We start from the raw sequence: 10,680 nt of genomic DNA, 5'->3' as shown, positions 1-10,680 counted from the left end.
TTTCCTCTAGACTCCAGTGTGTAAGCACAAATACAATCAAAATGCACCTCACTTTGTTCTCATAAAAGTTTGATGTGCATAAAAGCTTAAGCTTTTATCGTTTTCGACTTGCAAGTAGTAAGTAGCGATATGATTTTAGCTGGGTATATCCTAATTCATTAGTTATCTTACTTAATTATTTAGACACGACCCCACAAGCGAAGTGTCGTTTTTAATACTTATCGTGTATAAATAAAGATTATTGATTGATTGATTGAGCGCAAGAGGTCACCTTCTAAAATATTTGTTGCAGCGAGTTCTTCATAAATCAATAAAGTGTTCACTTGCGTTATACATCTACACACACAGTTTTAGTTTCAATAGGAACTGAACATTTTGCTCTTTCCCACTGTTACGCATAAACAGGGGAACAATGGTATCGACATTCTACAAAGAAAAACCACCAAAATCATACAGTGATATTGGTCAATAAAGGTGCTGTAAACAAAAAAATTAATGATATCACACAAATGATAACCCTGCGGCAGCCGGTGGAAGTTTTACCGCCCAGATAAGTCCGCCTGTTGCATACTTTTCGGACAGTTTTTTTTTTTTTTTTTACATCTACTACGCTATGGAAGTGAATGTATGTTACTCTTTCTCACCGGATGTGTGGAAGAGTTGACTGACAAACGAAGATAATTTTGATTCCGAACAGCCAGTTTTGGGTTAGTAGTCCATGTATGGGAATACATTGGAATACATTGGAATACATTGGAATACATTGGAATACATTGGAATACATTGAAAATATATACCGAGCTCAGGACATTTTACGGGGTCATACATGGACTCCTAACCGGTGAAAAAGAAGGCGCCATTTTTGATTTGATTAGTGGTGTTTCACCAATACTAGCGGGAACTCACGACTAAAGTTTCCGTGAGGACCTTCTTCAAGAGCCATTACGATGAAAAACCTGTGATGGAACGGACCTCTTGGATACATGGAGGGGGAAAGAATTCTGAAGGCGCTTCTGAATGGTGAAACAAACGATTTGTTTGAAGACACCAGTTTTGCAATTATGTTTCCTTAAAGCAAGCTTATGATAGCTTTTAAAGTTTTGTGCAGTTTTATGATTATCATCAAGCTACAGGGAAACGATGTTGACTTTCCATCGATTGAATTTTAGTAAATGTGGAATACCATTCTTCTGAAAAATAATTGCGCACGATCGATGGAAAGGGTATTCGTTTGCCTTCATCGACGGGAGAATGTTTTACCCATGTAATACACTTGTTTTGCATACTGAACTTTACACATTTCCAAAGATACTGACAATAAGTAGAATTAATTCAACAATTAAGAGCTTCTTTCATCGGTGATCATTTCCGTTGGTGATCAATTCCGTTATTCTCATGTTCTCAAATTATGTGTGTTTTGGGGGTGACATTGTAAGGAGAAATGAGATGCTAGTCACCCCCAAGTCAAAGGGTTAAAAAAGGCGAAATCTGTTTAATATTTTTGTGAGTACATGAAACAACATTTTGAAAGATGGCATGATTATGTTTATGAAGCAATTCTCTAATTTTCTTTTAGACTATCTTTCTCCGCTACGATCACCCTTGAATGCCAAAAATGGCAGCAAGTTGGGTTGCAAAGTTGCAGAAGAATCTGTGTCAAAATACACATTGTTTTCAACCAAGTTTCTGAGATGGGCTATTGAGACTTTGAAAAAAGTCAAAGCAAAAGGGAAGCACCTTGATGAAATCACAAACTCCTCAAATTTAGGTAAGTGAGAGCTGCAAAATAAGTGTACAGAGTTTTCAAAAAGGATTGGCTATTAGCCAGTATATGGTTAGTTGCATGCATTCTGGGATCTTGGGGCATGCTGCCCACAAAGTATTGTTTCTGGGAGAGGGGATGGCACAGGGGTGAGAGGACTCACCCCCCCCTCCATGTTGTGATGCACGTTCAATTCCTGGACTTGGCATGAGATGTGGGTTGACTCAGTTTTTGGTTCTTGTCCTCACTCCAAGAGTATTTTCTCCAGGTCTTCCTGTTTTCCTCTCTCTGTAAAAATCTGCAAAAAATTTTTTTTCTTTCTTTTCTTCTATTTACCTCCCTGTCATGGGGAGCATCGCATATGGTCTTAGGCAATAAAGACCCAGTTACCCCCAATTGAGTTGGTTTGTACTTAATCTATTTAAAATGTATGGGCTCTAAAATTCTATCTCATGCATTTGTTTGGAAGTATATGCAAAGTGATATGATAGTTGGTTGGCTAGGTAAACATGAGCTAGGTAGAGATTGAATGGGTGCTCAACCAGCATGAAAATGTAATTTAACCTTAAATATTTTTGTGGATGTTTATGCGAAAATGGCCTTCAAGGAAGTTGTTTGTTCAGGAAATTTGTTGTTTTTTCACAACTCAAAATCAAGGTAGTTTTTTTTATGTTCTAAAATGGTGGCCAATACTTAAGGAGAACCCTGAATGTTTATGACTTTTTTTGTCCCTTCCTCTCCAAGCATCTGAATATAAAAAAGAGACTTGAAGAAACCTCAGAATTTTTTTTATTTCTTATCTTTGATAATCAATCTCAAAATGACTTTTGTCTCCTACACGAAATATAGTTTCTAGTTGTGTGATAGTGGGAAACAATACACCTGTATACCTTCTTAGAACACCCCTGATCATTTTGGAGAACCGACAATACTGACTTTAGTAGTAGTAAAATACTAATGAACAACTTCCTTAAAATGGTTGAAAAATGTTAATTTTGTTTGTAAGAGTTCATACTTATCCTTCATTAGAAGTAATGTGAAAATTAAAATGATTACTGACTAATATACAATTCTATGGATTTTTGTTTAGTGAGTATGTTGCTCAGCGACACATTATCTATTCAGAATGGTAAATATCTCAAGTTTATTCCTTCACTGGACCAACTTGGCAAGACAATTTATTTGATTATTGTTCAGCTCATATCTAAGGGTCAGTTTGACCAGGCTTTTTGTCATGCTAATGACTTGCTCAAGTTCATTCAAGTGGTCAAGTCCTGGAAAAACTATGATGGTGGAAAAATGGAGAAGGGGCTCTCTTCACTCTCTCTTCGAATAAATGGATGGTCTCCATTGTCAAATAGAACTCCTTATCTTGTGGAAGGAAAGTATTCTACTGTTTGTTACTAGTCAGTTTGTGAGAGGTGATGGGTGAAGTACAACTGTATGTTGTCATTCAAAGTGCAGTGTTTGATTCACAGTTTTGTTTTCTTCACAGAATTCACATTCTGAGAGAATGTGTTACAGTTGCACAGCAAGCAAGCAAGGTTATTCACAATGCTCTTGAAGACCCTGATATTCCTTTATCTCTTACTGAGCTGTGATGGCTGGGTAGTACTGTTTACAATGTAGGCTGTGTGTCCTATCAAAGCGACTGTTTTACTGACGGAGTGCCATTGCTGGCTCTTGCCTGTGATGAGTTAAAAATCTGTAGCTTTGGAGCTGAAACAGAAGAGAAAATCATTGTCCAAGCTGAAGAGGTAAAGTCTGTTCAATTGATGAAAGTACTATAATTTAAAGTTTATTGAAATAATTAATAGTTCAGTTGAACTATGGTTTGACCCTATACATGAGAGTTTTCCTCGCTGAAAATGTTACATTCAAGTATTGTTTCAAGACTGTCTTATGGGAAGCAGGTGTTCTAAGCTAGAACAAGGTCCTTTCATACAGTCAACAACTGCCAGAATTCGACAAATTTCTTAATTACTGGTAGCTAAACACATGTAGAAGTAAAGAACAACCCAGCACAGGAGTATAAAGGGGTTTTGCAAGACTTTAAGGGAAACTTTGACAAAAAGTTTTGTGCTGAACTTTTCAACTTACTAGCCAAGTGGCCAGTGACATCTTAGATGTTACAGCAATTTTAGTTTGTTTACTAGCCAAACTGGCTGTTGGAAATCAGAAACCACTAGCCAAAACTGAATTTCCACTAGTCTGTGGCTAGTTGGCTACCATTAGTGTGGAGCGCTAGAGGGGAGTAACCTTTTCATGAACTGGTATTCTTTCTAGGGGGAATCACCAACACTCGTAATCAGTTCATGATTCTGAAACTGAAATAAGCTGTGACAAGATAGGCCTTCTAGCTCATGAGGTCAATTTGCTATGGCTACAAACATGAAACAGGTTTGCGATGAACCGAATAGGAACAAGAGTGGGTAAGAGGGGAAAACTTATTACTCTTTCACTCCCAAGATTTCATTCATAATTCTCCTTAGTGTCTGCTTCACAATTTCTATGATCTAAGTTTGGAGAATTTGGTATTAGCTTAACTTATAATCCCTTTATCAATTGGTATTTGTCTTTATTCTCATTACTTGTCTGTTTGATATAGTGTTGATACAGTAAGGAGAAATTCTGTCTTGGTCACTCATGGGAGTTAAAGGGTGAATGTAGAATAAGTTGCTGATGACAAGTCTAATTTTGGCTAACAATGACATGGTGAGTTTTGAAAATGTTTATTTGGCAATGTTTGAAAAATACTTTTCAGGTGAAGCTACTCACAAAGTATGCCTTGCTAGTTGACTGTCAAAGAAGAGCCGGAAGAATCAGGGATGCACTAAAGACTGCTTCAACTGTGGTCCTGGTAGCACTGAAAACAGCCTCTGATGCCCACACCCTAAAACAGCCAGTCAGACAATGGGTCTCAGTGAAACATGAGCTGGTGAAGGATCTACAGGAGGGAGAAAAACAGTCTGAGAGATGCAGGTTTGCAATAGAGTTCAAAATAAATATTAGTATTTTGATGTCGATTAACTTAAAGCTTATGAGTTTTAAGCAGATGTCAGATTATAATGTGTAAAAAAAAGGTTACAAGAACTCCAGAAAATTGGTTTTAATTTGTTTAAACTTGATCACATACATGCATGTTGTTTTCATAATCAAACAGAACATACATACATGCAGCAAATATAAAGATTATTCCATGGGAAGTGCCCTCAAACGATTTCTATTCACAAGTTGCAATGCATCAGAAAAGGGAGGAGTGAGTTTTTTATGCATTGCAGCAAGTGAATAAAAATTATTCAAGCACTATCATAACATAACCGTTGAAATGTGGCAGATTCCTCACCTCAATACACCAAAATCCTAGTTTTTGGCTCATTCAAGGCTTCAAAAGGATCAGATTAATTTAAAGAGGGAAGAAAAAAATGGGGGGAATTCTAATATTTTTAAGGTTGACTCTGGAGAGATAAGGCATAGTGATAAAAAAAGACAAAATGATATAATCATTATGGTGTTGAAGAATTACATAATTAAACGTATACGAGAACGATCCTTCGCAGTAAAGCACTATTTGAGCAATAGTGAAAATCAGACCTGAAAAAAATTTCAGGCCTGTACGGGACTCGAACCACTGACCTCTGCGATACTAGTGCAGCGCTCTACCCATTGAGCTAACAAGCCAACTGGGAGCAGGCCATCAAATTAATTCGATATAAACCCGTAGATGATAAATCAAACAACAACAAACATATGAAACATATGTGTGAACTGCGGTTATGAGACGTATACGAGAACGATCCTTCGCAGTAAAGCACTATTTGAGCAATAGTGAAAATCAGACCTGAAAAAAATTTCAAGCCTGTACGGGACTCGAACCACTGACCTCTGCGATACTAGTGCAGCGCTCTACCAATTGAGCTAACAAGCCAACTGGGAGCAGGCCATCAAATTAATTCGATATAAACCCGTAGATGATAAATCAAACAACAACAAACATATGAAACATATGTGTGAACTGCGGTTATGAGACGTATACGAGAACGATCCTTCGCAGTAAAGCACTATTTGAGCAATAGTGAAAATCAGACCTGAAAAAAATTTCAGGCCTGTACGGGACTCGAACCACTGACCTCTGCGATACTAGTGCAGCGCTCTACCAATTGAGCTAACAAGGCAACTGGGAGCAGGCCGGGTTTATATCGAATTAATTTGATGGCCTGCTCCCAGTTGGCTTGTTAGCTCAATTGGTAGAGCGCTGCACTAGTATCGCAGAGGTCAGTGGTTCGAGTCCCGTACAGGCCTGAAATTTTTTTCAGGTCTGATTTTCACTATTGCTCAAATAGTGCTTTACTGCGAAGGATCGTTCTCGTATACGTCTCATAACCGCAGTTCACACATATGTTTCATATGTTTGTTGTTGTTTGATTTATCATCTACGGGTTTATATCGAATTAATTTGATGGCCTGCTCCCAGTTGGCTTGTTAGCTCAATTGGTAGAGCGCTGCACTAGTATCGCAGAGGTCAGTGGTTCGAGTCCCGTACAGGCTTGAAATTTTTTTCAGGTCTGATTTTCACTATTGCTCAAATAGTGCTTTACTGCGAAGGATCGTTCTCGTATACGTCTCATAACCGCAGTTCACACATATGTTTCATATGTTTGTTGTTGTTTACATAATTAAAGTAAGATTGAGTAAATTGGAAACTGTCTGAAGAAATTTCTTGGTTCTTTTTTCTTCTCAGAACCCTATGCAGTGCATTTGCAGAGCAAGAAGATGCAAAAGATGTAGAAGGAAGCCAGCTCTGTTTTGTTTTGCAGGAAGAGCTTGCTTGTTACAAGACCAAAAGGTAACAAAATACTTTCTTTTACATTCTGACTTCTTCTTATGGTTTCCCCTTTCATAAGTGAAGTACAACTGTACCTGCCAAAATGTTTCATTGAATTGTTCCAAACTTTTTCAGCTATGACACAGCAGTAGAGCAAATTGCTGTAGTTCATATATTTTGAACTGTGGTATGAGATACGTATGATGCACGATCCTCGCAGTAGATAGCGCTATTTAAGCAATAGCGCTACAGTGTATTTAAGCAATAGCGCTATCTACTGCGAGGATTGTGCATCATGCGTATCTAATACCGCAGTTCAAAATATATGAACTTCATATATTTCATTGTATACTTACAATTGTTCACCGCCTTTGAGCCACCTCACTTGAAATTTCAGCCAGTAGCCTAACTTCTTAGCTACCAGCCTGAAAGGCCTAGTGCTGTTGGACAGGATGTTAGTCCATGGCAGGCAGGGCTCCAATTTAATTTTTGGATCACTAACCCTTCGGGTTAGTAGACATCTTTTTTACTAACCAAATAATAAAGTTTGGTATCCAAGCTCACAAGTTACGATATCTCAAATATTGAACATTTTGATAATAACAACTAGGACAAATTAAAGAGTAGCTGAAATTGCATACTGACCTCAAAAACGTAGACAATTATCCACCTATTTTATTTCCCTCTTGTTTACCATGATTAGTCAAGAACAGTACATCTACAGCATTCTCTAAAAAGAGTTAAAGTTGACTTAACAACTTGAGTATTCTAAGTATTCCTCTGAGAGTCGGGCCTACGTGCTCTTTGCCCTGAGGTCTACTGATGTTTAAATATGTTAGAAAATTTTACTCACCATGTCGGGTTAGTTGGACAAATTTTTAGTAACCAAACGTTGAAAATTACTAACCATTGGTCAATGGGTTACCATTAATTTTGAGCCCTTGCTTGTAAATCCACAGCATTTAAGTTGCTATTACCAATCCATACTCATGGTTGGAAAGGGTCAGTATGAAACTAGAGTGGGTTGCCTGAGAACAAAACACAGTGGCCTTGGTTAGGACTCCAAAACAGTCCTCTTAAATTGGAGTTCAGCATGGTAACCATGGATTGACCAAGTCTCCTATTAATTGTGAAGAATTTTTATCATCTTCTTATTGAAAGGACAAAGTTGGTCATTCAAACTGTCAGTTACTTTTATTAAAATGAATCTTTACTCAGCAGACACCTTGATGGGCAGGGACAAAAAAAATTGATCCCTTTCAAGTACATCAAATCTGCATCAAAAGAAACCTAGACCTGCGATGAGCAGACACTGTAGGGCTCGACACTAATAGTAGCTGAGTTTCTTTAGATCTGCACCGCAGTACTGTCAAGAAGCTGGGGAGACTCTAGAGCAGTTATTGGACTCAACAGATAGTCAGGATGAGGAGAAAAACATGCATTCACGTTTGCTGGGTAGACTTGGTGCTGCATATTTATGGCAGGCTTTGCTTGAGCACAAAGATGCAGTAAATGAGAGAGCAACTTCAGCAAGGCCAGAGCTTTCTGACAGTTATGAAGGAGAAGAGGAAAGTACTGGAAACTTTTTTGATTAAGATCTGATCTGACAATTTGATGACCCACCCAGGTCTCAAATTTGGATTTCTTGAGGTCATGCTGGCTGCAGGCTATCTGTTAGGCCACTGAGTGTGCCTCCAACAAAGAGACGCACTGGGGCAAGAAGTTGATTTGAGTTAACTTGAAGTCTAGAGTGAACATTACTTATACAGATTTTATATTGTTCCTTGTTCAACACATTTTCAGGAACAAATTGTTGTCTTTGATGAAATGTCATGTGCCTGTTTTACAATAGACATGAATTTTGTAGTCAGTTTTTCTACAACAACATACTGTACCTGTACGTGTACATGGAGGACCGTTCCGAAGGGAAAGGGGCCCTGACATTGCACCTCCGGTGCATCCCCAAAAGCACCTCATTCCCTCAAAATATCAGACTGTCAAATGAAATGTTGGTGTAACTTTTCAGATAGAAGATATCTGCCTGGAGCAACCATTTATGGAATCACTTTGTGCAGCTTTGGAAATGTGGACGTCACTAAGGACCAAATCACTACAACAAGACACCAGTGGAAAGGTAAATGTTTCCTGGAAAAAGCATTTTAGGGCTATGTAATATATTTTTTTACTTTAATTTCCAAAACATTAATATTTTTTCACTGGCAGTGAGAATTCTTTATTTGAAAACAAGTGAAACTGTAAAATTCCAAGAACAGTTTTCTTTCATGGGGAATTTGTTGTGAGAACTAAATAGGTATCAGCTTTTGATACTTTCAGACGTTTTACGATAGGTACTTAAACAATTTGAAAGATGTGCCATTAAAGATTTATGGATTACTAAAATTTAAATGCTGTGCTAAGTCTGCACTCAAACAGAGTGCCCACCCAGCCCGAGGTTATCCTGGTTTCCATTGAATTCACCCTTTAAATCCCAAGACCTAATCACTATAATTCTCCCCTCTAGCTGCTACACATTTCCTTGTAAATAAGTTATAAGAATTTGGTGTTAGATCAAGAGAACAACTTCTACATGATAAGTTCAAGTATTCTCATTACCTGTTGAATCATGTATGGGCTTTAAAGGGAGAAGATACATGTTTAAATCATTTCTGGGAGTTAAAGGGCTAAGCAACTAGGCGTATTACTACTCCCCCAAGATGGGATGCTAGTCCATTGCAAGGTTATCCCCTTCCCCCAGCATTTTATCACTTGGCAGGCTTTTTATCTGTACTCCTGGTTACAGAGAGGCACGTGATAGAAAAGAAAGCTGTGTTTTGCCCAAGTGGACACAGCAAAATGACCCAGCCAGTTCTCAAACCCAGACCTCTTGACCCGCAGTGCAGCATACTAACCATTGGGTTACTGCATCTCCCACTGTATACAATACATTTAATCTTGCATGAATGTTATTCTCACTGAATTTTTTTTTTATGTTCTAGGTTGACCTGGACCATCTTATTAATCCTGAAGAGACATATCATTACTTGCTTATCACTGCTGAAATGTTTGGGCTTTTAAAACAGGTGAAACCTGCTACGTACTTTCATTGGTGACGATTTGGATTTCCCACAGGCAATTAACTGTTCATGCAGTCCTGTCACAACATGACCATGGCAATAGAAATGTTAAAAAAAATGTTTCGGTACAAGAAATGACAGCAGTTTTAAGAGATTTAAGTATTTGAAGGAAAAGGCTATCACTCAACAGAAAAGAATGATTTTCTCCAGTCAGGTCTTTTTTATCTCGACTGGTAAATTTTATACAGTGAGGATCCTTGCCTTTGTTATCAGTGGTGTAATGAATAATGTAGTTTCTGCACATTGAGATAATTTGGTTGTATCAACTGGGTTAATAAATATTAATTGGCCGCAGCAAAGAATTTCTAAAGCTGATATTCCAAGGTTAAGCCCTTTATCAGAGCAAATGGTGAAGGGTTAATACTTGAAACATCAGCTTCAGAAATTGTTTTCAGCATCCGATTGGCATGTACATTATCAACTCAGCTGATGAAACCAAATTATATGTACTTATAATTCCACCCCCCCCCCCCCCATCTGCCCCATCTGATGCAGCACAACATATGGGTATCTTCAAAAAATTAAGCGTGTGGGAACATCTTCCATTGCACCACTCCCTTCCCAGGATTAACTCTGCTACCCTTAGGCTTAGGCAAGTTAAGCCAATAATTTATATCCGCTTTGTAATACTGAGCGTTTTAAAAATGCTTTTATTAATAGACTTGGTTTTAAGCATAACTTAGCTGTAAGTAATTAATACACATTTTAGCCCATTACACTTTATATGTAACACTTGATATGTATTTTATCAGTGAAATAAAGACTATTTACTATTTTAATTTACAACAGTTTCCCATCAGAATCTTACCCCCCTTATTCATTCAATGAATGAATTGTTTTCTTGCAGCCCTTAAAAAAAGCTCGTGCTCTTTGCATGGCTGCCAGTATATCCCAGTCAGTTGGTACCAAAGATATGCTGGATAATGGATTGTGTGCCCTAAGTGATGCTGTTCACTCAT

At 37.9% G+C, this 10,680-nt stretch overlaps 2 protein-coding genes across 3 annotated transcripts in view; one reads left to right on the top strand and one right to left on the bottom strand.

The window, feature by feature from the left end:
* Positions 1–744, bottom strand: part of LOC148715775 (serine/threonine-protein kinase Nek11-like) — a 3,764-nt gene extending 3,020 nt beyond the window's left edge. Inside the window, exons 1-2 of the mRNA XM_088746558.1 lie at positions 645–744; positions 1–6 (exon numbers count right to left, since the gene is read on the bottom strand). The exon at positions 1–6 is cut by the window's left edge and continues 56 nt beyond it. Of these exons, the coding sequence (XP_088602684.1) occupies positions 1–6; positions 645–734 (96 nt within the window). The 5' untranslated portion in view covers positions 735–744. The remainder of the gene's footprint in view (positions 7–644) is intronic.
* Positions 745–815: 71 nt separating this feature from the next.
* LOC148715774 (uncharacterized) lies at positions 816–3,180 on the top strand. 2 transcript variants are annotated; one of them, XM_088746561.1, is made up of 3 exons: positions 816–1,020; positions 1,577–1,768; positions 2,960–3,180. In XM_088746561.1, the coding sequence occupies exons 1-3, from the start codon at positions 984–986 to the stop codon at positions 2,968–2,970; spliced, it is 240 nt and encodes a 79-aa protein (XP_088602687.1). In that variant the 5' UTR covers positions 816–983; the 3' UTR covers positions 2,971–3,180. The 2 variants fall into 2 exon arrangements, with proteins under 2 accessions (XP_088602687.1, XP_088602686.1); XM_088746560.1 differs by having other exon boundaries at positions 817–1,020; positions 2,853–3,180.
* The last annotated feature ends 7,500 nt before the right edge of the window (positions 3,181–10,680 follow it).

The sequence above is a fragment of the Stylophora pistillata genome, unplaced genomic scaffold (genome assembly GCF_964205215.1).
Source record: "Stylophora pistillata unplaced genomic scaffold, jaStyPist1.2 SCAFFOLD_93, whole genome shotgun sequence".
Lineage (NCBI taxonomy): Eukaryota > Metazoa > Cnidaria > Anthozoa > Scleractinia > Pocilloporidae > Stylophora > Stylophora pistillata.
The sequence above is the reverse complement of the archived record's forward strand: the minus strand, read 5'-3'. Positions and strand labels throughout refer to the sequence as shown.

Excerpts from the sequence above, each read along its gene's own strand:
- LOC148715774 (XM_088746560.1), top strand. The coding sequence starts at position 984 with ATGGAGGGGGAAAGAATTCTGAAGGCGCTTCTGAATG. Across the intron at positions 1,021-1,576 it reads TCTGAAGGCGCTTCTGAATG|ACTATCTTTCTCCGCTACGA; the intron begins GTGAAACAAACG and ends ATTTTCTTTTAG. Across the intron at positions 1,769-2,852 it reads CACAAACTCCTCAAATTTAG|TGAGTATGTTGCTCAGCGAC; the intron begins GTAAGTGAGAGC and ends ATTTTTGTTTAG.